Genomic DNA, 27505 nt, shown 5'->3' with positions numbered 1-27505 from the left:
TAGGTAACATTTTTCTGAAATAGTATAGCATGTCGAAAAAAGTCATAGTATAGAATGTCGAAAAAAGTCATAGTATAGCATGTCGAAAAAAGTCACAGTATAGCATGTCGAAGAAAGTCATAGTATAGCATGTCGTAAAAGGTCACAGTATAGCATGTCGAAAAAAGTCACAGTATAGCATGTCGAAAAAAGTCACAGTATAGCATGTCGAAAAAAGTCACAGTATAGCATGTCGAAGAAAGTCATAGTATAGCATGTCGTAAAAGGTCACAGTATAGCATGTCGAAAAAAGTCATAGTATAGCATGTTGAAAAAAATCACAGTATAGCATGTCGAAAAAAGTCACAGTATAGCATGTCGAAGAAAGTCATAGTATAGCATGTCGGAAAAAATCACAGTATAGCATGTCGAAAAAAATTACAGTATAGCATGTCGTAAAAGGTCATAAAAAGTCATAGTATAGCATGTCGTAAAAGGTCATAAAAAGTCATAGTATAGCATGTCGAAAAAAGTCATAAAAAGGTCACAGTATAGCATGTCGAAGAAAGTCATAGTATAGCGTGTCAAAAAAAATCACAGTATAGCATGTCGAAAAAGGTCACAGTATAGCATGTCGTAAAAGGTCACATTATAGCATGTAAAAAAAAGTCATAGTATAGCATGTCGAAAAAAGTCATAAAAAGTCATAGTATAGCATGTTGAAAAAAATCATATTATAGCGTGTCAAAAAAAGTCAAAAAGGTCACAGTATAGCATGTCGAAGAAAGTCATAGTATAGCATGTCGAAAAAAGTCACAGTATAGCATGTCGAAGAAAGTCATAGTATAGCATGTCGAAAAAAATCACAGTATAGCATGTCGAAAAAAGTCATAGTATAGCATGTCGTAAAAGGTCACAGTATAGCATGTAAAAAAAAGTCATAGTATAGCGTGTTGAAAAAAGTCATAAAAAGTCATAGTATAGCATGTCGAAAAAAGTCAAAAAGGTCACAGTATAGCATGTCGAAGAAAGTCATAGTATAGCGTGTCAAAAAAAATCACAGTATAGCATGTCGAAAAAAGTCACATTATAGCATGTCGAAAAAAGTCATAGTATAGCATGTCGAAAAAAGTCACAGTATAGCATGTCGAAGAAAGTCACAGTATAGCATGTCGTAAAAGGTCACATTATAGCATGTCGGAAAAAGTCATAGTATAGCATGTCGAAAAAAGTCATAGTATAGCATGTCGAAAAAAGTCACAGTATAGCATGTCGAAGAAAGTCATAGTATAGCATGTCGAAAAAAATCACAGTATAGCATGTCGAAAAAAGTCATAGTATAGCATGTCGTAAAAGGTCACAGTATAGCATGTAAAAAAAAGTCATAGTATAGCATGTTGTAAAAGGTCACAGTATAGCATGTCGAAAAAAGTCATAGTATAGCATGTCGTAAAAGGTCACAGTATAGCATGTCGAAAAAAGTCATAGTATAGCATGTCGTAAAAGGTCACAGTATAGCATGTCGAAAAAAGTCACAGTATAGCATGTCGAAGAAAGTCATAGTATAGCATGTCGTAAAAGGTCACAGTATAGCATGTCGAAGAAAGTCATAGTATAGCATGTCGAAAAAAATCACAGTATAGCATGTCGAAAAAAGTCATAGTATAGCATGTCGTAAAAGGTCACAGTATAGCATGTAAAAAAAAGTCATAGTATAGCGTGTCGAAAAAAGTCATAAAAAGTCATAGTATAGCATGTCGAAAAAAGTCATAAAAAGTCATAGTATAGCGTGTTGAAAAAAGTCATAAAAAGTCATAGTATAGCATGTCGAAAAAAGTCATATTATAGCGTGTCAAAAAAAGTCATAGTATAGCATGTCGAAAAAAGTCATAAAAAGTCATAGTATAGCGTGTCGAAAAAAGTCATAAAAAGTCATAGTATAGCATGTCGAAAAAAGTCATATTATAGCGTGTCAAAAAAAGTCATAAAAAGTCATAGTATAGCATGTCGAAAAAAGTCATATTATAGCGTGTCAAAAAAAGTCATAAAAAGTCATAGTATAGCATGTCGAAAAAGGTCACAGTATAGCATGTCTTAAAAAGTTCTAGTATAGAATGTAAAAAAAAAGTCATATTATGTAACGACGCATCGCCGTTCCCTATGCTGTGGACAGCATTTCAGCTGTGGTGTGATGAAAGTACCAAGGAAGACACACACACAATGTTATTGGATATATTTATTGTTGGACTGTGGATGCTGGGAGCCATGTGCAGAGTTGTTCCTTTTGTTCTCCCTGGGAACAAACAAATAGATGACGGCAGTGAGTGACTGATTGAACAAACCGGATTGTATTAATGTCTAATTAGTTATGTGGCAGAACAACAGAGTGTATATACAGTATATGTTTCCATATGTTGGAACTGGTTGGTGATGGGGACCCGTTGGTGTGGTGGTAGAATGTAAAAATAAAGGAAGCTTCTTCTGAAACCTCTTCTAGACTGCTGATCTGCTCATTTACCTCAGTGGCCGTTCGGGTATGTTAACAGTATAGTATGTCGAATAAATGCAAAAAGAAAAGTCAGGGTATAGTATGTCAAAAACAACTCGGTATGGCATGTCTAAAAAAAGTCCCGTAAAAGGCATTGAATAGTATGTCGAAAGAAATTATAAAAGTCACAGTATAGCATGTCGAAAAAAGTCATAGTATAGCATGTCGTAAAAGGTCACAGTATAGCATGTCGAAAAAAGTCACAGTATAGCATGTCGAAGAAAGTCATAGTATAGCATGTCGTAAAAGGTCACAGTATAGCATGTCGAAGAAAGTCATAGTATAGCATGTCGAAAAAAATCACAGTATAGCATGTCGAAAAAAGTCATAGTATAGCATGTCGTAAAAGGTCACAGTATAGCATGTAAAAAAAAGTCATAGTATAGCATGTCGTAAAAGGTCACAGTATAGCATGTCGAAAAAAGTCATAGTATAGCATGTCGAAGAAAGTCATAGTATAGCATGTCGTAAAAGGTCACAGTATAGCATGTCGAATAAAGTCATAGTATAGCATGTCGTAAAAGGTCACAGTATAGCATGTCGAAGAAAGTCATAGTATAGCATGTCGAAAAAAATCACAGTATAGCATGTCGAAAAAAGTCATAGTATAGCATGTAAAAAAAAGTCATAGTATAGCGTGTCGAAAAAAGTCATAAAAAGTCATAGTATAGCATGTCGAAAAAAGTCATAAAAAGTCATAGTATAGCGTGTCGAAAAAAGTCATAAAAAGTCATAGTATAGCATGTCGAAAAAAGTCATATTATAGCGTGTCAAAAAAAGTCATAAAAAGTCATAGTATAGCATGTCGAAAAAAGTCATAAAAAGTCATAGTATAGCGTGTCGAAAAAAGTCATAAAAAGTCATAGTATAGCATGTCGAAAAAAGTCATAAAAAATCACGGTATAGCATGTCGAAAAAAGTCATAGTATAGCATGTAAAAAAAAGTCATAGTATAGCATGTCGTAAAAGGTCACAGTATAGCATGTAAAAAAAAGTCATAGTATAGCGTGTCGAAAAAAGTCATAAAAAGTCATAGTATAGCATGTCGAAAAAAGTCATAAAAAGTCATAGTATAGCGTGTCGAAAAAAGTCATAGAATAGCATGTCGAAAAAAGTCATATTATAGCGTGTCAAAAAAAGTCATAAAAAGTCATAGTATAGCATGTCGAAAAAAGTCATATTATAGCGTGTCAAAAAAAGTCATAAAAAGTCATAGTATAGCATGTCGAAAAAGGTCACAGTATAGCATGTCTTAAAAAGTTCTAGTATAGAATGTAAAAAAAAAGTCATATTATGTAACGACGCATCGCCGTTCCCTATGCTGTGGACAGCATTTCAGCTGTGGTGTGATGAAAGTACCAAGGAAGACACACACACAATGTTATTGGATATATTTATTGTTGGACTGTGGATGCTGGGAGCCATGTGCAGAGTTGTTCCTTTTGTTCTCCCTGGGAACAAACAAATAGATGACGGCAGTGAGTGACTGATTGAACAAACCGGATTGTATTAATGTCTAATTAGTTATGTGGCAGAACAACAGAGTGTATATACAGTATATGTTTCCATATGTTGGAACTGGTTGGTGATGGGGACCCGTTGGTGTGGTGGTAGAATGTAAAAATAAAGGAAGCTTCTTCTGAAACCTCTTCTAGACTGCTGATCTGCTCATTTACCTCAGTGGCCGTTCGGGTATGTTAACAGTATAGTATGTCGAATAAATGCAAAAAGAAAAGTCAGGGTATAGTATGTCAAAAACAACTCGGTATGGCATGTCTAAAAAAAGTCCCGTAAAAGGCATTGAATAGTATGTCGAAAGAAATTATAAAAGTCACAGTATAGCACGTCAAAAAAAGTCACATCATTTTTTCATTAGTCCATGTTTATACGAGCATAAATATCCCTAATTTCTCTCGCTCTGCATGTGTTTTATGTGCCTGTGTTAAATGTCTAAATAGTACAATAACAATGACAATATCAGACAAAAAGTAAAGATGTAGCATGTAGAAAAAGGAATAGAACATTTTTTTATAAAGTCTGTGAAAAATAAATATTTTAAAGTATGTTGAGAAAGAAAATCATTTTATAGTATGATATCATTGTATCAATATGTCGAAAAAAAGCAATAAATAAATCATAGTAAAGTATGTCATGAAATGTCATAAATACATAAAAAGTCATGGTATAGTTTGTCATAAAAAACGATCATAGAATAGTATCTAATATACTTATATTAACTATCATTTATAAGATGTTTGACAATAAACAACACATTGTATTTCTTCAAGTCTTTTAATTAATTTGAACTAGTATATTTTCAATAATTTGCTTATTTTCTAAACTAACAAAGAAGTAAAAATCTACGATTCAGAGTGACAAAATAGTTATATAAATATGAATTAAATAGTGAGCAGACATTTGTGAGCATTGAAATCAACCATAAATCAGAACATGTGATATATGCTTTTTTTTTAATACACAACAGCCGTTTTCTCCTGCTGAAGAAAATCTGAATGTACATAGATCCAACTGATAATTACCGTAAAGTATTTACAGAGAGAACTCTGAGATTTACACATGCCACAAATACCAGGCTGTGATTGTGATCAATGACAGAGGAGTGAACGTGTTTAGTGCCACGAGGGAGATTGGATGGAGAACATTGTAAAAAAATAAAGTTTACAGTTTTAACTCAAATGTGCACGTGTCGTTTTACATGTAGGCTACCATGGCATGAGGAAATATGTTACAGTAAGATCATCTAAAATCATTACAATTAATACACGTAAGATTTTAAACAATGTCAGAAAACGGCAGATGGCAATGGTTTTTCAAGGCTAGTGTAGGTATACTGAATCTGATGCCACTGTAGATACAATGGTGAGACAAAACAAAAGAGATGTACTTGGTTCATGCACTGAAACATATACTTTCAGCATATTGCTTAAATATTACTACCCGCAAACTAAGGTGAGGTGAACTATCGAACAGCCGACAGGTCGGCTGCATTATTATAGACTCCCTGTCCTCCTCAGGCTACAAGTGTCTCATCTATATATGTGCAAATATAACTCTGAAAACAACAAACCGCAGCGAAACGACCATTTTATGGAGAAAACAGCTTCTGGAAACTACAATGTAAAACCTTAAAATTGACGCGTCATCCATTCGATCTGTCTTACAATTGAGAACTGTCTCTATAGTTACAGTGAATTCTCTACAAGTAAGCTGCATGAGGCATTACGTAGTTGCTAGGTAGGCAGGACTTTCCATGAGGTATTTCATACTTCTGACCAGTGCCAAACATACTCATACATGAAATGTAATGTATAAGGCATAAAGAAAAGCTAACTTCAGATGGTTATTAAAAAGAAAAAAACAAGGTCCATGTGCTCCCTTTCGCTAGATTTGTGAAAAGAACCCACTTAAGGAACAACAGGCATGTTAGACAACATTACCCATATAATCAATAATTGCACATTTTCACAGAACATAAAGTGGTTCACGGACTTGACAGCGAAGATGAAACTGGTTCGTCCTTGCACATCCATAACGTCCGGTTTGTTTGTTAGTAGCAATACTTGTGCTGGGCAGAAATTGGTCATTCTGCCCACATATTTGCTTGTTTGAAAATACATCCGTCACTCTATTTGATTTATATAAAGCATTTGTGGGGGAAGAAACTTCACGGAGACAAAAAGGAACCATTTTCACACCACCGTTGCAATACGTCCGTCATCGACCGCTTGGAGACGTTTTAACCGTCTGCGGCTGAGATTCACAAATCAGAAGATAACTCTCATCGCGTAACTGACAATATTAAATCAACATTGTGGTTTGCAGTTCATAACTAGGACAGTGAGAGGTGGTTTGTTCACATTCAACTGCTACAATTGACTTACATTTTAGGCACTGGCACTTCAACATAACTGAGGCTTCTCAAAAGGTTCAAGATTAATCTTAAATCAACAGCATGTGGAGCTGCAGCCAACTGACACGTGAGCTAAATTATAGGTGTTGAAATGGCACAAAATAAAATGCTCAGAAACGGATTATCTACAATGTCTTTACACATCAGGTACGTTTCCTTTTGAAGGGTTACCCTGAGTGCTGCCAATGCTTGGCTCATTCATTCCTGCCTGTTTTAACTAAGAACTAACAAGCAAATACAAATCGACGGATGATGTTCCTTAAAGGCTACACGAGTTTTAGTAGACCGATTTTTTACAACATTCATAAAAAGTTTTTCTAATAAAATATGCACATAAAACAGGAATAAATTAACTTTGAATATTATTAACAGTACGACTATTTTACTGGATAATAGGATTTCAGAAAATAACTTTGCCACTGACCTTTTGACACACCCAGAGGTATTTGACTTAGCAGGCTTGCCCTATATGTGCAATCCAAAAGGAAAGTCCTTTGACACAGACGGCAAAGCTAACAAAAGGATTCAGAGATAAATATAGTTTGTATATTTCGTTTCCTAAGGAACTTACAGAGGCACTGAACACAATTATACAGAGTAAGAGAGGAGAGATCACTGTTAGAACAGTACTGTCTTACAAAAACATGTTATCAGTGTTAAATGTTCTTGAGTGGACCTGGGCTGACACTTTCCTGTTCACTTTGGTTGGGTGGTTTGTCATCGAGGAATGAGCGCAGACTAATATTTTCTATCAGCCGCCCTTGTACTTCCGAGATCCTGTGTATTCATGGAAAACATTCAGGCCTTATTAAAAGCTGACTGATAAACCCTCTGGAGACTTTTGAATGATGTCACCATCTGTTGTGGGGGCAAGACTGGAAGTCAGTAAAGAAAAGGGCATGTCCTCAAAAAGGAGCTTCCGTCTTTCTGAAAAAGAAAAATACTGTTTTACAATTATTGATAGAGGGATGAATAACAGATAAATAAAAGGGCCGCTTGTCGTCTTCTCTTGTACGCTCTGGAATCCGACTTCAGAGAAAAGACCCCATGTCCAAGTCCATAAAAGCGTTAGCATCCATGCTGAAAGAGGAGTCGTATGTCTGGGTGTTCTGGTGCATCTTCTGATGGTGCCGCAGGTTGGACTTGCTGGAAAAACTCTTGTCGCACAGCAGGCAGGCGAAGGGCTTCTCTTTGGTGTGGATTCGTCGGTGACATATGAGCTGTGTGGACACGCGGAACGCCTTCCCGCACTCCAGACACTGGTAGCGCTTGGGCTCCGTATGAATTCGCCGGTGGTTCTTGAGAGCCATCAGGTTGGTGAACTCTTTCTGGCAGACGGAGCAGAAGAAGGAGCCCGTCTTGTGGCTGTTCTTGTGGTTGAGGAGGGAGCCGGCGTGGCGATACGTGCGGCCGCAATGCTCGCAGACGTGGCTCTTCTCCTCTGTGCCGGCAGGCTCGTTACTCTCCTGCGGATTGGTGATGCTTCCTGGAATGTGGGACAAAGGCGGTGGAACCTGCTTGTGCATCCCGTCGATCCCCAAGGTCTGATTTATTCCTGAGTCCCAGCAAACGTTGCTATCTACAGGTTCATCCACGCTTTGTTGATAGGGTTCCTGGGCCCTGTGGCGCATGTCCTGGTGCTGCTGGTAGCTAGCGGTGTTGGGAAAGCTCTGCTGGCAAGGGCTGCAGACCACAGACTGGTCCTTTGAGTGCACCTCCATGTGGCTCTGAAGGTGTGCGACCAGACAGAAGGTCTTGCCGCACTCGGGGCAGCAGTGGCGCCTCATCATGGAGTGTATCTGTAGAGTGAGAGGATCAGGAAATGTCTGGAGACACAAGGTACAGTGGTGGAGGTTTTCGGAGTGGGTCTTTTTATGGTTGAGGAGAGAGCCAGCATGGCGGTAGGAGCGCCCACACAGGTCACACCTGCAGCAGGGATATGTTCATATTCAATGGCTGATATTACACTTCAACTCAAATTTGACTTTTTAAATCAACCTGCAAGGTTACTATTTACTATTATTAAACAGTATTTTACATTCAAAATAACAGCCTGACCAATACTGGATCTTTAAGGCCGATATCTATAGTTTGAAAGTCCGAGAACAGTTACTGAACAGGCTGACATTAGTTTTTTTTACATGAACACATAACATAAACAAACATTGTTGATAAGGATCCTTTAGAGCACTGCACAGTTAAACTTGTTTTTTAAGCTATAAACTAAATAATAAAACTGTACTGTGATGAAACACATCAATGCTGGTGTAGTCTTGAGAGAGCAATTCTGCGATAGAGTCGACCTTTTGGGAATATTCTAGTCATCAAATACATTTCTTTGAATGCCCTCTAATCAGACCCCCCCCCTTTGCCTCTCTCCGCACGTCTGTCCTTTTTACTTTTTCTGTAATCACTGTATAGCATCACATTAACAGCAGAAGCCTGTTCTCTCCTTTCTAAGCTTTAAGCACATCACAACATCGGGTGAGTCAGTGTTAATGACTGATTTTCTGGCATTTCTATCGCCAGAAAATCATCCAGACAGCTTTGGTAAACAAAAAGAAAAAAAAACGACCCCGACGATGACTAATAGACAAAACAAGACGTACATACTCAGTTCACATTTAGACAGTAACTCACATGAAGCACTTGTCTCCCCTCTCTGACTGCTGGACTCCAGCTCTCGGGGAGTTCTCCTGGCCTCTGCGGCAGCGGTGCCTCTTCAGGCCGGACCTGCCGTGGAAGCTCTTTCCACATGCGGGGCAGCTGAATTGACTCGCAACCCGATTGTGGACCCTCTGGTGGTTGTGCAGGATGCTGGCGAGGCGGAAGGCCTTTCCGCACGTGAGACACACGTACTTCTTCTTCTGCGTGTGGATGCGCGTGTGATTGCGTAAAGCCATGGGGTTAGTGAACGGCTTAGAGCAGAAGGTGCAACTGAAGTGTCCCGTCTTGTGGGTGTTCTTGTGGTTCAGGAGTGAGCCTGCGTGGCGGTAGCTGCGATTACATACGCTGCACGTGAACGGTCGCTCCTCTTTATTTGCGGACACATTCGTTTGTGCGTCACTGCTGCCTGAACGTCCATCACAGGTGTGGGCTGTCAGTTGGTCGACGGAGAGAAAGGCCTGCTTACATTCCTTACATTTAACGGTTCTAGATTTTAGGCCCCTCCTGCCTCTGGACACATCCTTTCTGAGGTCTGCACAAACGTGGGCCAATAGCTGCTTCTTGCCCCTAAAGCCCTTTCCACACTTTTGGCAAGAGTGCTTTTTATATGCAAAGTGGGTGCGCAAGTGGTTCTTCATTGCTAGTTGATTGGAGTACGTGTTGTTACAAACAGAACAGTAATATTCACCTGTTTTATGAGAGTTTCTGTGGTTGACCAGGCTTCCTGCGTGGCGATACGTACGTCCACACTGGTCACAGGCGAAAGGCCTCGGGTCACTCGTGTCCTCTGATTTGACTGCGGTCTCACACTTTGTTTGTCCTCTCTTACCCCCCCGGAGTTGCTTGCAGCGTCGCGAGGAGGGCAAAGCCTGAATGGCGTTTGAAGTTACGGACTGCGTTCCTCCATCTGAACCGGTCCCATTCATCTGCATGAGAGCCTGGATCTGGTTGTTGAGATCCTGGATTTTGGCCTGGTTCTCTTTGTGCCTTCTCAGGTGATTCAATAGCTGCTTCTGAATTTTGAAGGCTTTCCCACACTCATGGCAAGCATGCCTGGGGGAGGAGACAAGGCGTATGGTTAATTTTGTGTTTGCAAAAACAGGCAGTCATGATGACAAAACACATCTGCAACACAAACAATAAAGACTCTACAGGAAACTCAAAGGTGTTTGGTTCAACACTTCTAATAAACATGAACAGTTACAATGTGTGGATGTGTCTCCTTCCTGGAACTAACCTCTTAATGTCAAAGTGGGACCTCTGATGGTTTTTAAGGGCCAACAGGTTGTAGAAGCGCTTCTGGCAGATGAGGCATCTGAATACACCCGTCTTGTGGGACTTTTTGTGGTTAAGGAGGGAGCCGGCGTGTCTGTACGAACGCCCACACTGATCACACTTGTACTGACGATCTTCAGTATCCAAAGTTTCTTTGTTGTGACTCACGTCTTCATGCTGGGCCACATCATTTACTTTCATTTCCTCTTTACTACGTGTCGACTCATCCGTCCTCTCAGCTGTGCAACCGTGGTTTTCAAGGTGATGATAGCTGGTGCAGAAGATGCCACAGCTGCCACAGATGATACTCTGTGCTTCCTCTTTTCCTACAGATACACCACTGTTGTTCATATTTACATTATCTACCGGGTCCTTTTTGTGTAGAAACTGATGCATGATCAAGTCCTGCCTATTGGCAAAACTTTCCCCACATGTGCTACAGATCATCATCTCTCCGGGCTCATCTTCTTTCGTTTCTTCGTGGGAGGACATGGAGGAAGGCCCCGAGCTCGCAGGAGTACCATGGGACTGCGTGTGCCCTCGGAGATGGCTCCTGAGAGCCCTCATGCTGGTGTAGCTGTTTCCACATATAGAGCATTGAAAAAGATCTCCATCATCCTCGTCGTCATCATCATCATCATCCTCGTCAGCATTACCACCTTCTCCGTCGCCATTCAGCTGATCGATGCTCATATTGTCATGGAAGTTCTGTTCAAAGTAACTTTGGTCGGGGCTACCATTCAGACCGTGGAACTCGACATTACTCCCTGGATCTCCAATGAGACAGTGACCATTACTGTCCTGGAAATTTATATTACTGTCATAGTCACTGCTAGTAGTGTTGTGTTGCTGCTGTAGCAGCGGGCAACTGTGAGACTTAATCCCTGCAATATCTGCAAATGTCTCCCCACAGTCTGCACACATGTGCCTCTGCATTGGGTGTTCGTTGTGAGGTAGATGCATGATATCCTGGGGAAAGTCCTGTTTAAACTGCTCATGGTATAAAGCTCTATTGCTGTGGTCAACTCCATTCTCCTGATTCATACCAAGCACAGGAGGAGTGCCATCTTCCTCCTCGTCTTGAGAGGAGAAGCAGCCCTGTTGGTTATCGAGAGTCAGAGGCTCGGAGGAGAGCCAGTCACCCTCAGTGTTGAGACCAAAAGATGCCGACTGAGCTTTGTGGAGACGGAGATGACTTTTTAGGGCAGCTAGATGAGGATAGCTCTTTCTGCAGATGGAGCATTGGTAAATCCCGACCTGATGTGACCTTTTGTGGTTGATGAGGCTCCCAGAGTGCCGGTAGCTTTTACCGCAGATTTGACACCTGAAAGGCCGCCCATCAGAATCTACAGTTGAAGTCTCTTCCGTTTCAGTTGCATTGTCAGTGTTTTGTAGGTGCATCAGGGCAGGACTGAGAATGCTTGAGTCTATGATTGGGGGTTCTCCCTGAGTGCTATTGAAAGGGGGTGTTTGATTTGTAGGGCAGTCAGAGTACACGTTGCCGTTACTTCTAATCCGCTCCTGTGGCTGATCAAAGCCTCCGTGATTATCTATTGATGATACTGAGGGAACATTATTTATAGGAGATGCATACAAATTGGACTCAGGCGAAGCAATACTGTTGTCATATGATATATTGTGGTTCTCTGACACGGTATCATGAAGACCAAATGACAGAGATGAAGAGTTATGCAGTTGGATGTGTTCCTGGAACTCTTCATCATTGGGGAATGGTACCTCACACAAATGGCAAAAATTGACTTGAGCATCCTGGTTCTGAGGTGAAAACTGGCCCTGTGGTGTGCCCGTGTAGGACCCACCCATCGAGTCGGGGTCTGTCCCGCTTCTTGTCTTGTGAGTTCTCTGGTGGCTATAGAGGGCAGCCATGTTATTGAACAGCTTGAAACACACCGTGCACTCAAACATTCCCACTTGGTGAGTCTTTTTATGATTGGTCAGGCTTCGATGGTGTATGTACGACTTGTCACACAAATCACATCGGAAAGGTCGATTTGCTGCATCATCAGAGGTCTCGGATTGTGGATTGTAATTAACCTCCATCTTGTCGTCAACTGGGCTATTTTCTGGAGAAATCTGGACACCGGGTGACTGCTCAATGAGATCATTTTCATTTTCAATTTCATCATCATCTTCATGTGTGGGATATTCCATGTCTACCTTCCTGTATGATCGCTCCTTTACTCGCCTGGCAAGGTGAACCCTCTCATGTGTGGCCAGCTGCGTTGCCAGACGAAAAGATTTCCCACATTCGACACAAGAGTACTTTTTCTGTGAAGTGTGGCTCCGGAGATGACTCTTCAGGGCCAAAGCGTTGGAGTTTTCTTTACCGCAGATGTTACATTGAAAAGAACCCACCTCGTGAGTCTTTTTGTGGTTAGCTAGGCTACCAGCATGCCTATAACCACGTCCACATTCGTCACATTTAAATTTGCGTTCTTCCTCTTCTTGAAGGTGAGCATCCATGTGCTCGAGCAGACTGGGCATATTGGGACATACCATGCCACATTGTTTGCAAGGAAAACCTGTTGCCCTGCCAGGCTCCTGCACTGCCATTACAAGACAGCAACTGAATTGAGTGCACCAGACACAGAGGGTATGAAAATGCAGAGGGGAAATGCATTAGATGCCTTTATTGTCCGAGAGGATTGATAATAAGGTCCAAGCAGTGCCCAGTGACGTAACACGGCTGAAGATGTTGAGAACCAGTTCCTCACAATTAGGAGAGTGACTTAAATTTAGGAGAAGCAGGCAAATGGAGCTGTTGAGGACAGAAGAGAAGCCAGTTAGAGCTGTGGTGAATACATTAACAATCTATGTAACACTATGCAGTTTTATGCCAGGACGTGTACATTATAAAACATACACATTCGAGAATTATTCCAAATGAAACAACGGTTTATTCATCAATCATACTACAGTACACATCGACAACTTAGCCTGTGGCATTTCTGTAGCATCAATGAAAATATCATAATGTTTAAGCCTTACAGGGGCTGATCCCTGCTTTGAATCTATAAAAATCTATAAATCTTTGTAAATACCAGCAGATATATTTCCTTGCGTCAACTTCAGCGAGTAACCAGTGTCATGGGCAGACGTATTACGTTGAATGCAGTTAGCTAGACACGGTAACTAGCCTGCCATGTTTGTCTACACCTCTGCACCAGCAGGCTAACTGAACCAACGCTAGCTATGTCAATAAACCGGGAAACGCCTCTTTCTCTACAGATTCGTTGCCACACCAAAAACAAAACAAATTTCTCCGACATTGTAAACAAAACTAGAATGAACATACTCTCATGTCACTGTATAATGAAGAGCGGACAGGTTAACAACAGCTACATTTGTATAACCGTGGGAAAACGTTAGCGTGCTACTAGCTAGCATCATCATGGCTAGCTAAACAAACATTGCACCAAAAAGCCAAGAAGTCGTTTTAAATGCAGAGTCACAACGTCAGCAAATACGTCATTAAAAATACCTGCAGCGGTACTGATTCAACGCGAGCCTCCGACGGTATGTTTTCATTCATTATTCTAAAAACGTTATTTTTGTGTAAAGGGCAACCCCCTCTTTTCAATTGTCTTTTTTTCTTCCATCCCCATTTCCACATTGCTCTTGTTGCTAGGAAACAGGAAATGTGCAGCAGTGAAATGCTTCCCTCTCGAAAGTAATGTTAGATACACTAAAAGTTGAGGTAATAAAACTGCGGCGAGCTCAGCCTTAAATAGATCACAAAGAAAACATTAAACTCAAATACAACCCAAGAACGTAAAGATTATTTGACTATTCTGCTGCTGGTTATCGTAAAACACCCAGAGCACGTTAGCTAGCTAGCCTAGCCTCTGACACCTGACGTTATGTTAGCTGTAGCTTTAGCTAGCTCTGACTTCCGAGCATTGTAAATTAAATTAGCTGAGCTTGGCACACATGTTTCCATTATGGCAGACCACCTGCTAGCTTTATAAGAACTACCGTGTTTTATTAGGAGGGTTTAATACATTTATTATTGGTCTTATCTTGATATTTTTTTAACATTACACGCATTGCACACTTGGCTTGCCGAGAGCTTTCGTCATCATGGTCCTAGAGCCGTCCCACACCCTGTAGCCAGTCAACAGCAATCACCTTGTCTCACTGTAAATGCAGCCGTGTACCGAGACGCTTTTCCAGGCATTATCGACCAACCATTAATGTCCTGATTCGGGTAAGAAATATCTTTGTTTCATTAACGCACACAAGGCGGCTAATGTTAACTAAATCCATCCCGCATAATCACGGTCATTATGATGACGACACTGTCGAGTGAATTGCTGCAGCCGGTCCTAAAGCCAGCCATTTTGAGTTAGTTAAAGTGTTTAGCAAGAGAGCTAGCAAAACAATAAATAATACGTACATATCGTATGCTGTTGTTAACACCACCGCACGGACTCGTGATCTTTGATCCTCGGGCGTATGCCAGTCAGTCATGCACCGTGATCTCTGTCATTGCATTGCCAACTTCCTTTGGCATCAGAGCGGTTAGCTTATTGTCCCTGAGGTCCTAATGCCAGCCATTTTGTGATTGAATGCACACCAATATATTTTTATTATGATTATTATACAGATTTGTTTTCAAGTCCATCATCAGCCATTGTCACTTTCGATCTGCCCCTAATTCTTATCCATCATAGCCAATGACTTAAGCCTGATGTCTGTGTAACAATCTTTCAGTCTCATCGCCATAATGCTGCTAATAATCTGTTTATTTACATAATTATTACAAAGGTCTTTAAAATCAATTTATTTGCAGGTATAAAAATGGCCTCTCCTCAGCCCTGCAACCCCCCTCTTGTGGAGCAGTGCACCCCTCCTGCACAGGACAAAGAGAGCCAACAAGAGGAAGAGGTGGAGGTGGAGGTGGAGAGGGATCAGCCTGCAAAAAAACGTGGCAGAGGCAGGCCTCCAAAAGCCAAACCATCCTTCAAATGCTCTGCATGCACAGAGGCTTTCAGGAGTCTGTCAGCTCTGCGGAGCCACAAGCTTTCGGCACATGTAAAGGACTGTCAGCAGCAGCACTCGTGTTCTCAGTGTACTAAAACATTCTCGAGCAAGGCTCAACTCTCAAAGCATGAGCGCACTCACTCAGCTCAGCGCCCCTTTCAGTGTCCCGACTGTCACAAGGCTTACAAGACACCCACAGAGCTACGCAACCATAGCCGCTCTCACACTGGGGAGAAACCATTCGTATGCACAGAGTGTGGTAAGGCCTTTATGCAAGCTATATGCCTGAGGATCCATATGACACAGCACAGTGGAGAGCGTCCTTTCTCTTGCCGCCAGTGCTCTAAGAGCTACCCCACCCTGTCTAAACTGAAGGTGCACATGCGCTCTCACACAGGAGAAAAGCCATACTTCTGTGCCGAGTGCGGCAAGAGTTTCGCAGATCCTTCTGTGTTTCGAAAACACAGAAGGAACCACCAAGGCCACCGGCCGTACGCTTGTGACGAGTGCGGGAAAACGTACACGGAGCTGAAGGACCTGAAAAACCATGAGCGCTCCCACACTGGAGAAAAACCATACCTGTGCTCAGACTGTGGCAAAGCCTTCTCCCGCTCCTCCTCCCTTGCCTGCCATCAGCGTATTCACTCCCAGAACAAACCCTATCAGTGCGAGCAGTGTGGCAAAGGCTTCACCCAGCTCTCCTCCTACCAGTCTCACCTCCGCACTCACTCTGGTGAGAAGCCGTTCCTCTGCCCGCAGTGTGGCAAGATGTTTTCTGACCCCTCCAGTTTCCGTCGCCACCAGCGAGCCCACTTGGGTTTCAAGCCATATCCCTGTGACAAGTGTTCCAAGAGGTTCCGGCAGCCGGCCGATCTGGCCGTGCACGAGCGTGTTCACTCTGGAGAGCGGCCTTACAAATGCCAGAGCTGTGACAAAGCCTTTGTTGCATCCTGGGATCTGCGCCGCCACATGCTTGTCCACACGGGTCTTCGGCCCTTCTCTTGCACCGAGTGTGACAAGTCCTTTGCTGAGCGCTCCAGCCTCAACAAGCACCGGCGTGTGCACTCTGGAGAAAGGCCTTTCAAATGTGAGGAGTGTTTGAAGTCATTCGTGGTGTCCTCAAGCCTGCGCAAACATGAGAGGACTCACCTAGCTGAGCAGCAGCAACAACAACAGCCACAACAACAACTACCACAACAACAACAGGAGACGGAGGCCGGGTCAGCCTCAGCCTTTACTACCCACACAACTCTCCCTCAGTTCTCCTGTACTCACTGTGATGCTACATTTGGAAGCTGGGATGAAGTTCAGTCACATGAGAATCTTCACTCCATCGACTCCAGCCCTCCGACCGTTAACAAAATCGTGCCCATGGGCTCGCATGTCTGTGAAACCTGCCAGGCAGAGTTTGCACAGTTGGCAGACTTGCAGGAGCACGAGAAGCAGCATCCCAAGCCGAGGCCTCATGTCTGCAGCAGCTGCGGCAAAGGCTTCCTCAACAAATCTGGACTGCGTAAACACCAGAAGATCCACTCCACCAGCAAACCGCACAGCTGCCCCCACTGTGGCAAAGCGTTCCTGTTTGCCGCCTATCTTCGCAAGCACTTGCGAACTCATCCCCCGGCCACCCAACTCAGTGACATAAACATCATTCATACTGATCCGCTTCCCTCTCCTCCACCCCCCCGTGAGGTTTCCCCCTCTACTGTTGAACCTAGCGCGATATCCCTGACCGTTCCAGTGGCTGTACCTGTGACTGCTTTTCAGACTCTGCCAGAGTACTTGGTCAAAGAAGAGGGACTTTAAGCTTTTTTTTCCTTTTTTTTTTTTACTGTTTTGGAATTTTTATTCCACAAATATTTAGCCAGGAGCCTTAAATCATTTTAGATGATTGGTCTTATGAAGTGTTTTTTTTTTTTTTAAAGGAAAACTTTTATTCAAGTAACCTTAAAAAAAAGCTAAAAAAAAAGTCTCCTTTATGTAAATTGTCAGCGCTTTGTCACTGTTTTGCATTGCCCTGAGATGTTACGTATGATGTTCATGTTTTTAAATATATGCTATAAGAAGCTTACTAAGAAATATACTCTGTTATCTGTAATCTCTTTATAAAAAATATGGTGTTGCAAAAACATATGTTGATCACTTAAGATGTTGTTATTTCAGGTATATATGTGTTTTATAATGCTTTTAAACTCTTAATTTACATTGTGTTGGTGCAAAATGTTACTGTTTTACTGTGCAAGTATTAGCATTATTTAATATAAAACTTGTTGGGTAAAAAAAAATAAGGAAGTCAGTTGCATTCCAAAATGTTTAATCAGTTGAGTTACATTTTATACAAATAAAACTGTGTAATGTGTAAATATTTCTAATGTTTTAGTGGTCATTTTTTTAGTTACACATTGAGTATATCTTCTGCATGAGCATCTTAAATGTTGAAGTTCTCAACGGTATGAGCGCTCTTACTGCTATACACCTTATTCCTATTAATGACACATAATGTACCTTGAATTACATGAAGTACCACAGCAATCCATGCGCACCAACAGCTGTATTCATTCATTAGATTCTTTTTGACCTTAACGACATTTTGTTGATTTTATACTTTAAGAAAAAGTCCTGACACACTCATGATGTATAAGCTAGATTGAAAGGGTAATGATCTGTCCAAAATATGCAATTACAATTTCAGCAGTTGTGGGTTCCTTTATCCCCAACTTCCCCTCCGTTAAGATTCCCAACATAAGCCATGAGTGACAATGGCAGCAATATTAACAGGGCTTTTACCTATTCGCCACACAGCGGTGGATGCCGTCACCACCACCACCTACAAGTGTCGCTCCCTGTGATTTGGCTTCCTGTGCGTCCGCCTGCTGATCCTCTTCCTGGCTGAGATGCCCTTTACCAAACTGGAGGCGTACTTCACCTTCAACGACAGAAAAAAGGGGACAGCATCTGCTAAAGAGCCTGTTTTTAGCAAACACTTCCACAAACCCGTGATGGCGGACTGGAACTTTCATCTACGTGCCGGTCCACGGAGCTGCTCGCCTCCCACCTGCGCTCCCTGGCTCAGAAGAGGAGCTCACAGATCTCCACCGACACAGAGGCACAGTAGGCTTCTACCTGCTCAGCATCAGTCTGCGTATTGCCTACTTAATAATGAATGAATGCATCTTCTGGACAACATCCACTGCATATATTTTGTGTTTTTTTGTATAAATTAAACAATTTAATAAAAAACTAAACAATAACGCTTAGCAGCTGTTGTGAGGTTGTATTTTCTGTTGCATTGTCAAGTTTGGTGCAAGTAAGCTGCATATATAAAAAAACATTAACATGATCATATTCTGAACTATATTAACTGTTTAGTTGGAAGTTTACATATGTTGTAAGATGTGTTTTGCGGACACAAAAGGATCTAGGTGTTAGCTGCATGATGGCGTTTCTGAGTCAGGTTTTGGTCAGTGTAAACTCTGCCACAGTGTCAAATACACATCCATGTTCGCTATACGTACTCCCTCAGCAGATTTTAATGTAACACTGAAAGAAATCATATGTATCTTTATGATACAGATAACCCGTTTTTTTTGTTGATATATTTGAAATATTTGAGGGATATATATTCAGCCAGATGATGAAAATCAAACGACAGTGTTTGTCCTCGTCATTCATGACTTGAGCTGCTTCCAACGAGATGAAAGGTGAAGGCTGACGGTTGGTTAGAGTTTATGTTCATTCTTCAGGGAGATGGTCATCCTGTTGCTGCGCTTCATAGTGTAGAACAGCGCTGCACCGGCGTCTGTTACAGACTGGTGGGAGGAGGAAAGTTAAGGAAAATGGGCGAAGTATTTAACTACTAAACAGTTTATTTTGTAAGGACAGAACATGAATTACCTGTGAGTCTGAAACGACTGATTTTCTCTGTAAAAAAACAAACCAAAAGAGCTTAATGTGGTGTTTTCAACCAATGTAAGACACTGAAGATGATACAAAATACTGTAAAAACTCACCCTCATGATGGTATGTTTGTGGCTGTATATTGGCTCCATGGTTTTAATCCATTCTTGGTATGTTTGGTGGTCCTCTGCACTGTGATTATGCTCTCTGCAAACAGAGGCAGACTCACTTTGTACAGTACAGTATCTAGCCTAAAAAAACACATCTGAAAAAAACCTGCATGCATTCAGACACACACTGTGGCTTTGCTAACAATATCAAGTTGATAAAAAAAAACTTTTTTTTTTCAAATGAAAGCCTAAAAAAACTTGAGCTTAGACTCAAAATGATGTATTTCTATGATCTAGAAAACAATATTTACCAGTTAGAGCTCAAATAATAATCAACAGTTGATCAGATTGATCAGACATATTTAACATTTGCTCTTTAGTTGACAGTTTGGACCTTTGCATCAGTTGGAGTTTTGCTCTCAGTTTCTGTAATCCAATGTTTTATTGTCAATCATCTAAATTCATATTTTTGTTCTCCTTTTGTTATGTCACCTGAGTATATAGAATCGGCCCTCATTAAATCCATTTGTCAGACCTAAGGATTAAGTAGCTCTCATTCTACATGTTGCCCACACACATACTACTGTCAGTCAGAGTTTCCACCATCCCTCCCGTTACTCACATTGCTCTCTCGATCAGCTTCCTCTGCAGCTCTCCTTCCCTCCTGGCGTCGAGGAAGCGGCCTCTGACAGCCAGAGCGGCGCTGGCCTGTGACGAGTTGAGCTGAATGATGGCCAGGGAGAGAGCGGACAGGGCCGCCGAGCTGAGCAGGAGGGTCACACTTCTATCACAAGAGTGCTTCTTAACATTTACGGCTTCAGCCGTGCCATTATTACTACTGCGCAAACACACACAGGGGCCACTAAGTAGCTGTTTAGACGATGAATTGCATGACCTCCATTCAGTATAGACTGAGTTGAGAGGTTCATTTACTGTGTGACTAAATGCTAGAACGGATGAGAAATGCGATTTACATGGAGCAATCCTTTCTGCATGATGTGAAGGGTCTTGTATCTCAGCAACAGCCAGCCTCCTTGAATTTTTCACAAACGCTTTACTTAAAGCTTCACCGAGATTGGTGTAAAATAATACATCTAATCAATTGTTGTCCCCAGGGAGAAAACGCCTCGTTGATTAAAGATGTCAGACGATAATGACTTGTTCGAGCTTACAAGGAGGCCAAAAGCATGCAACAGCTCAGTGGTGTGTGTGTGTGTGTGTGAGGTAATCTAAAAACCCAAAAGTGAGAGAAGCAGTGTAATTATGGAAACATTATTATCACCTGTCATCAGTAACATCCCGGCCTGTGGTGATCACTCTGAGCATCGTCTGTCCCTTCCTCTGCCTGTACCTGATCTGCAGCTGGATAAACACACGGCTACCAGCGGCTGGCGCTGACACTGAAGGGAAGCACAGAAAAACCACAAATATTAATCGAGAGTGTTTCTGAGAAAGTACACGTTGCTTTGCAGTGATGGAATTTGACTACGTGAATTTACTCAAGTACTTTTATTACAGATTCAGTCTGCAGTGAGACAATTTCATGCATATCAAACTAACCAGTCTATCATGGCGACATACTGGAACTTCTTTTTTTCTCACCGTCTGTGTCTTGTTCACTGGCTCCAAACTGGAAGGTGATCTCTGTATCTGGGTCCACGTTCCCCACCTCTCTGGTCCCTTTGTGTCCTGCCTCCTTCTCTCCTCTCATACGCCTGGACCAAAGGAGAACATCAGTGAATGCTTGTTAATAATGTCATTTAAAGTGCATTATTGTGGCAACTAGACCACTGAGAAACATTAGTATTAAGGTGAATGCGGAGCAGATCTTACAGGGATTGGGGCAGCAGTAACGTGACAGTGCACTGTGTAGCTATCATTCTGTTCTCAATGATCTCTTCAAACTCTGGGTGCAACCTTTTGGGACTTGCTATCACCACCTAGGGGACCAAACACACAGATGACAAGATCTATTGAGTGATAGACATCATCAAATAAAAAAATACTTAAGGACTTAATGCAATAATCGGACAAATGTCGACACACATCACAACACATCTTACTTTCCCTCCAGTGCGATCAGCGAGTCTTCCCAGCTCGTCCAGCCTGCAGTCTGTTCCCTCTATGGACAGCACGGACACTGTCACACTAATGAAAGAAGGACATTTCAGTATGAACTTAATTAGAGTGAAGCACTTGAGTATAATATAATATAATATGTATTATAACACTAGGAGACGAGGAGATGTTTACCAACCCCTGATTGGCAGCATAATCCCCCAGGTCCTTGTAGAATATGGTGGACGAGAGGAGAGTGCGAGCATCATTATCCTCTACCTCCAGATTCCCCAAGTCTGTGTTGGCCTTTCCATCTGTACAGATAATCACCTTCGAGATCAGCAGGGATAGCAGGTCAGGATTGTATTTAGAGAATAGACAAATGAAAAATGACCTATGTTTGCTTAAGAAGTAAGAAATACTGATTAAGGTCAACAAACAAAACAAATAAAGTGAGTATAAGTGACCATCACTGTCCAGAATCCCAGCTTCCTTTTCAGTTAACAAGGTTTCTGCAGCTACACATCTGTCATAAACACTTTATAGTGTAAATTAGTTTAGCTGAATCTGTGCAGCTAATGTGTGCAGTGCTGTGAAATGATCATGTACTACAGGTCACATGTTGTAGTACATGGGCTAAGACATACAAATACATTTGTTTGGTCTTGTGAATAAGACAGAACCTACCGTGGACCCCGGCTGTCTGGAGGCTATCGCAATCGTCAGGAGCGCAGCAGGACCAAGAGCTGTCGTCCCACCGTCACATAATCTTTCAACAAGAGGGAAATCAACAAACACGTTATTTAAGTTTTATAATACACAATAATTTGGAGGTAATTCAATATGATTTATGAATGTATCACCTTTCAATGGAATCATATGATAATGAAGCCATGTATTGAGATATGATACTTCATCTAAATTGTTCGAAAACCCCCCAGAAAATCTCTATTAATAAGAATTCTGTTTAACTAACCCAGTCAATCAAACTATTGTCTTAATCCAATTACTGGGTTATTTTGTGCAAGCATGAAAACATAGTCAGTTATGGCTGGGACCTTTATTTATTTTTACTCATTTTGCACAAAATTTGTCAGGTACTTTATTCACACAGTATTCAAAATTTCTTGTAGACTATTTATTTATTGAACTGCCAGAAAACATACTATACCATGATTTATATTATCAAAATATGAAATGACATATGATATATATATATATATATATAGATACGATAGACTCGTAATAGAAGATTATTACCCAACCCTATTACTATGTAATAAAATACTAAAACAATTGATTGTGCACCAATTAATTCTTTCTTACCCCATGACTTGCTTCTGTAAGTAATCCTTGTTCTGTGAGAGGGGAGGTGGAGTTGGGAAACCGGCTGCAGTTGTTTTCAGAAAGTTGCAGTCAGTCAACTCAGCACCGCTCAGGGAATGTGACGTGAAATTCTCATTTCCATGCATTGTCACCTGGTAACACAAACATTATAGGGGATGAAGAAAAGCAGCTGTAATAACTTGCTTTTGCGCTCACTTGCATTCTATATGAGATCATTATAAGCTGAAAAGCAAATCAAATATACGTCAGACACAAATTTAAGAGACAGAAATAGTAAATGTACACACAAATCTATCGTGAAGCTCAAGCCTCTCGTGATCATTTATGTACCTGACTGTTGAAGGTGATGAGTCCGACTCGAATGTCAGGTTGCTGCTCACTCAGTCTCTGAACACACTGCAACACGGCTTCCAGAACAAACTGTGTTGAAGACAATCATTTCCGATCAACAACTGCATCTTGATATCATCTTTGCACAAACAGCATTTTGTAGATGTTGATTTTTCGAGTCACAGTTCATTTTGAGGTTAAAAGACATTTGAAGCGAAGACAAAAAAAACTCACCTGGAGACGGGTTTTGTGGACGACAAGTTCTCCCTCTGACACCTTGAAACAACAGAGACTGATCATTTGAAACACCACGGGATGTATTTGTGACACAAATGGCCTCATGATACCGGTGGTAAACAGATCAGTGTCGGGTCATGTGGTTTTACCTCTGAGGTGATGCTCATAGAGCCTGAGACGTCGATGCAGAAGAGCAGCAGAGCGTCAGCCGCACAAAGGGGTTTTTCATCAGGACAGAGCAAAAAGAGGACATCCTGGTGACACTGTGGCATACTGGGAGTGCTGGTCAGTTCCCAGGGCTGACAGATGTAACATTCATTAACCTGTAGTTCAGCACAAGGCGAGAACATCACTTACTGAAAATCATTACCAACATTAACTGAGTCCACTCTGCCTGCAGTCTGTATCAATCAAACCAGCCCCAGTTATCCATTGTTTCATTATGTTGAGATCAATAAGGCTTGTGCTTGTTATGCTTTGTGTCTCCGAGTAGTGATTACAAGGAGATTTACAGTTATTATTCACATTTGAAATCAATGACTCTTAATCGTGTTGCTATTTATCAGTTTCAGAATATAGACTGAATGAAATACAGCGTGTAATTACCACATTGTCATAGCAGGAGTCCAGCACAGAGCCGCATTTGGAGCAGGGGGTGAGTTCCCCTTGTGTGGTGTGCGCTGGAAATATGCAAACATCTATCGTCACCATATGCCAAGAAGGACTATAAATCAAACTAAATGGGATATAATGGAGGTTTTACAGTGATGATAAAAGTTTACTGACCTCTTTCCTCTGAGAGTAATTTTCCCAAACTGACAAGGAGCACATTGGGATTCCCAGGCAGAAGTCCCTTATCTGCTGATTCTGAGATGGGAACAACAGCAGCATTAAAAATAAGCACTGGTGGTGTAAAACATTCATGATGAGGGTTATTCTTTTGACAGCATGACAGAGACGGTTGCAAATATCTTTACTAGCAGGCGATGGGACAAGTGATGTGTCCGAGAGTGATTTCTGAGGCAACAGCACCAGGTACTCCGGGATTAACTTCATGAACGAAGGTCTCGGAGGAAGGGGTGGAACTGACGTACGAGAGAACAGAACAGAATAAAACTGGGATGATCTGTCGATTCCTCCATACTGTCAAATAAAAAAAATAATGCAAATGTCAACAAAAGTTGTCCGTTTACCTGACACAGGAGCCGACTCTTTGCTAGTACCAGCTGGCAGCTTCGCCTCGATCCCTGTGCCTTCTGGTGTGGCGTACGAGTAGTTTGGGTCCGAAGAACGTACATCTAAAGCTGGCTCATTCGGGAGGTCGTAGGTAAATGGTGACAGATGACTGTTGGCGTTGGAGGAAACGAGTGGCTGGCTGTAAGGAGGGGACTGGCTGTGTGCTGAAGATCTCATGTGCGGTGGCAGAAGAGCTTTGTGAAGCAGATAGGAGACGCGTGTTAAAGGAACGATTCAGCCAAATAATATAAACTGTCACTCATTTGCTGCAGATCAGTGGAATACATAAGAGCAGTGGACCACTAAACACAGTGCTTTAGCACCTGCAGCTCTGACTATTAATCAAGTCTTTATAGTCTTAAAGGGATTAGTTCACCCAAACTCTCTTCTCTCTCTCGGGATGTGCAAATCCAATACAGTGGACTGTTTGAAACAAAGAGAATCACACTTTCCAGATTAAATAAACACTTGTTTGTGTGGCTTAGAGGATAACTCTAAATGACTAATTAAGGATATCAGCTGCATCTAAGATAATACCATAATACAGAAACTAATCTTGATCAGCCATTCATTTACATTAGTATTGCTACATTCACAGTACCTGTTTTTCGAGGAGGTTCCTGCTGAGGAGTTACACTCCTGGAAGAAGCTGCACCCGCTTTATTGTGAAATTCAGCATTTACATAGAAGGGAGAGGGCTTCACAGACTTCTTCACTTCCTTGCTCTTTTCCAACTGTTCAATGACCTTCTGGCGCGATCGGGGGGACTTTGGTGATTTGGCTTCTGCAGAGTTTCTTGGAGCAGGAGGGGGAGGACTGCTGGGACGAACCCAGTTAACAGGAGGAAGAAGAGCTAAAAAAGCATAGATATAGAAAAATAAATATACAGTGGCTGTTAATTTGAGAGGAGCTTCTTGCAGGAGAAATGGATGTACAGACAAAACAACTGGTGCAGCAATGACCTTTGTGCTGTGAAGAAAATGTGACTCAGGTGGCAGATGGCTTTTACTGAGAAAAGCAGAGCATCTGAAAGGAATCTGTCCTCTAAGATAGACAGGAGAGGTTGTGTGTGTCACATTACATAATGCATAATGGTACTTAACCAACTCAGAAAGCTCTTATGAGAGGAGTCGGCATATACTTTTAGAAATCAGCCGTTATTTTGTAATCAACTATTGGAATTTACTCCGTTAATCTTTCTCTCAATTTATACTTCAGTTTATGACTTCCTGTATTTCACAGAACCTCTTTTGCCATCCTGCAGAGAATGAACCGGACGGCTGGTGACGTGACCGATTTAGACTTAGCGACAGCCCAATGAAAGCTTTGTGTCTCTTTAGTGGATTTCCTCAAACTGGTGAGTCAAGCTTTTCGAATCTGAGACTGACTGTCAGGACAGCTGCCTCCGTAGTTTTCCTACTTCCCCAGGCCCCTGCTTTTCCATGAAGCTTTGCAGTCCTTGCCATTCTTCACCTGTCCACCAGATGCCCTCAAAATTGACTCCCACATCTCCCTGCTCACATGTCTCTTTCTCCAATCTCTCTGTCATGTACCAGCCCCCTTTTTCTAATGTCACATTGTCCATGTTGCTTCCAGCCTCTTCTACCTGAACATGAATCTCTGCCTGCCCGCATCTTTTTTTCCTGCCCCATTCCTGTTAACCGGTGGATTCTTGGTTACTTCTGTTTGGACTTGCTACCTTTTTACTTAATTAATGTGCTATCACCTAACTGATCCTGTCTGCCTGGTTGTCATTTGGGGACGGCGTTAACAGCTGCAACCGCCGAATGAGAGCAGTGCCTACACGGCTAAGTCAACAAAGCAAGGAGAAGTTTGGATAACAACACACACACACACACATGCGCGCGCGCACGCGCACGCACACGCACACGCACACGCACACACACACAGGGAAAGCGACTTTGTTCTTTGCTCGGTTACATTACTCCACCGTCTCTTTACACATACGATAGTTGTTTGCTGCTATATTAATGTTCAGAATGTTAGATGCTGTTCCTTTAAACAAGTATTAAGTGTTATACATTTAGATTTTTTTCCCCTTCTTTTTCTTTGATGTCTGGAAGTATTTGAAAGAGATCACACCTGAGCGCTTAATGATATTATGTCGTTGGCCGTTCTTCTGGGTCACCAATGGCGGCACATAAACAAATTCACACGCAAACTCCATTGTGAGTCTACCTGCCTATGAGAGAGAGGTCATTATTTAACAATACATCACACATAATAACTCATTACAGAGGACACGTTAACATCTGTAAAACACTAAACACGTATACTTACAGTCCACTCCAAAGTAATTACAATACAATTTGCTGTGAATGGAGGAAGCTTAATCCACACAATGCAGGCAACATTTATCGATTGTTTCTGCAATATAAAAGCAACACGTCCTCTGAAAACAAGCAGAAGACATACTTACACATGCGGAGTCCTCTGAAAGCGGTCAGTACAGTGTAACCATAAACATGAAACCTTCCCAGGCCAGGGCTGTGTGACGTTTCGTCATTCACTCTTTGTCATTCCTTGCGTCTCAGACATCTTGTCCAACAAGTTTCTTTTCTCAAGAAGCTGCTGTGATACTGTAGAGTGATGTGTGCACAAAGCTGTGAGGTTGGGTGGTTAGTCAGAGATTTATTGCAGATAACGTTATAATGGGTGGAATAATAGAAGCTGAATTGCGAAACTGGACAATAAAATGTTGATGGTCAAGATAATTATGTTTTTCAAAGTAAAAGAAAGAAAGAAAAAGAAAATATTGAATGTACATATAGACCTTGCTAGTGAAATGAATGACAATGACGTGCTATTATGTCATTATGTTATTATCACTTAAGTTAATAGCATCTGTAATGTAATACAATGTTA

General features: G+C 41.6%; 4 protein-coding genes across 6 annotated transcripts; 2 read left to right on the top strand and 2 right to left on the bottom strand.

Moving 5' to 3' along the window:
- Nucleotides 1-4893: 4893 nt before the first annotated feature.
- Nucleotides 4894-14901, bottom strand: znf646 (zinc finger protein 646). 2 transcript variants are annotated; one of them, XM_079182626.1, is made up of 4 exons: nucleotides 14818-14901; nucleotides 10363-13179; nucleotides 9099-10178; nucleotides 4894-8384 (listed from the first exon to the last, which is right to left on the bottom strand). In XM_079182626.1, the coding sequence occupies exons 2-4, from the start codon at nucleotides 12972-12974 to the stop codon at nucleotides 7490-7492; spliced, it is 4587 nt and encodes a 1528-aa protein (XP_079038752.1). In that variant the 5' UTR covers nucleotides 12975-13179; nucleotides 14818-14901; the 3' UTR covers nucleotides 4894-7489. The 2 variants fall into 2 exon arrangements, with proteins under 2 accessions (XP_079038752.1, XP_079038753.1); XM_079182627.1 differs by lacking the exon at nucleotides 14818-14901 and adding an exon at nucleotides 13903-14012.
- A 320-nt stretch (nucleotides 14902-15221) lies between these two features.
- znf668 (zinc finger protein 668) lies at nucleotides 15222-17259 on the top strand (the record flags this gene model as incomplete). The annotated part of the gene is made up of 1 exon (XM_079182882.1): nucleotides 15222-17259. The coding sequence occupies one exon, from the start codon at nucleotides 15222-15224 to the stop codon at nucleotides 17208-17210; it is 1989 nt and encodes a 662-aa protein (XP_079039008.1). The 3' UTR covers nucleotides 17211-17259.
- Nucleotides 17260-18163: 904 nt separating this feature from the next.
- Nucleotides 18164-18666, top strand: gjz1 (gap junction protein zeta 1; the record flags this gene model as incomplete). Its single annotated transcript, XM_079182505.1, is given in 3 exon segments — nucleotides 18164-18250; nucleotides 18254-18495; nucleotides 18497-18666. Coding segments are annotated over 3 exon segments (456 nt in total). The 3' UTR covers nucleotides 18624-18666.
- Nucleotides 18667-19090: 424 nt separating this feature from the next.
- Nucleotides 19091-27128, bottom strand: LOC306712997 (circularly permutated Ras protein 1-like). Of its 2 annotated transcripts, XM_079182503.1 has the most exons (21): nucleotides 27060-27098; nucleotides 26723-26822; nucleotides 25221-25472; nucleotides 24577-24813; nucleotides 24361-24468; nucleotides 24170-24250; nucleotides 23990-24063; nucleotides 23533-23706; nucleotides 23381-23422; nucleotides 23147-23236; nucleotides 22796-22947; nucleotides 22157-22238; nucleotides 21669-21799; nucleotides 21475-21559; nucleotides 21245-21351; nucleotides 21014-21126; nucleotides 20694-20811; nucleotides 20034-20174; nucleotides 19415-19508; nucleotides 19299-19325; nucleotides 19091-19213 (listed from the first exon to the last, which is right to left on the bottom strand). In XM_079182503.1, the coding sequence occupies exons 2-21, from the start codon at nucleotides 26805-26807 to the stop codon at nucleotides 19124-19126; spliced, it is 2283 nt and encodes a 760-aa protein (XP_079038629.1). In that variant the 5' UTR covers nucleotides 26808-26822; nucleotides 27060-27098; the 3' UTR covers nucleotides 19091-19123. The 2 variants fall into 2 exon arrangements, with proteins under 2 accessions (XP_079038629.1, XP_079038630.1); XM_079182504.1 differs by lacking the exon at nucleotides 26723-26822 and having other exon boundaries at nucleotides 27060-27128.
- Between the last annotated feature and the right edge of the window lie 377 nt (nucleotides 27129-27505).

The sequence above is a fragment of the Pholis gunnellus genome, assembly GCF_910591455.1.
Source record: "Pholis gunnellus genome assembly, chromosome: 21".
In the NCBI taxonomy this organism is placed as follows: Eukaryota; Metazoa; Chordata; class Actinopteri; order Perciformes; family Pholidae; genus Pholis; species Pholis gunnellus.
This window is presented reverse-complemented; position numbering and strand designations above follow the sequence as displayed.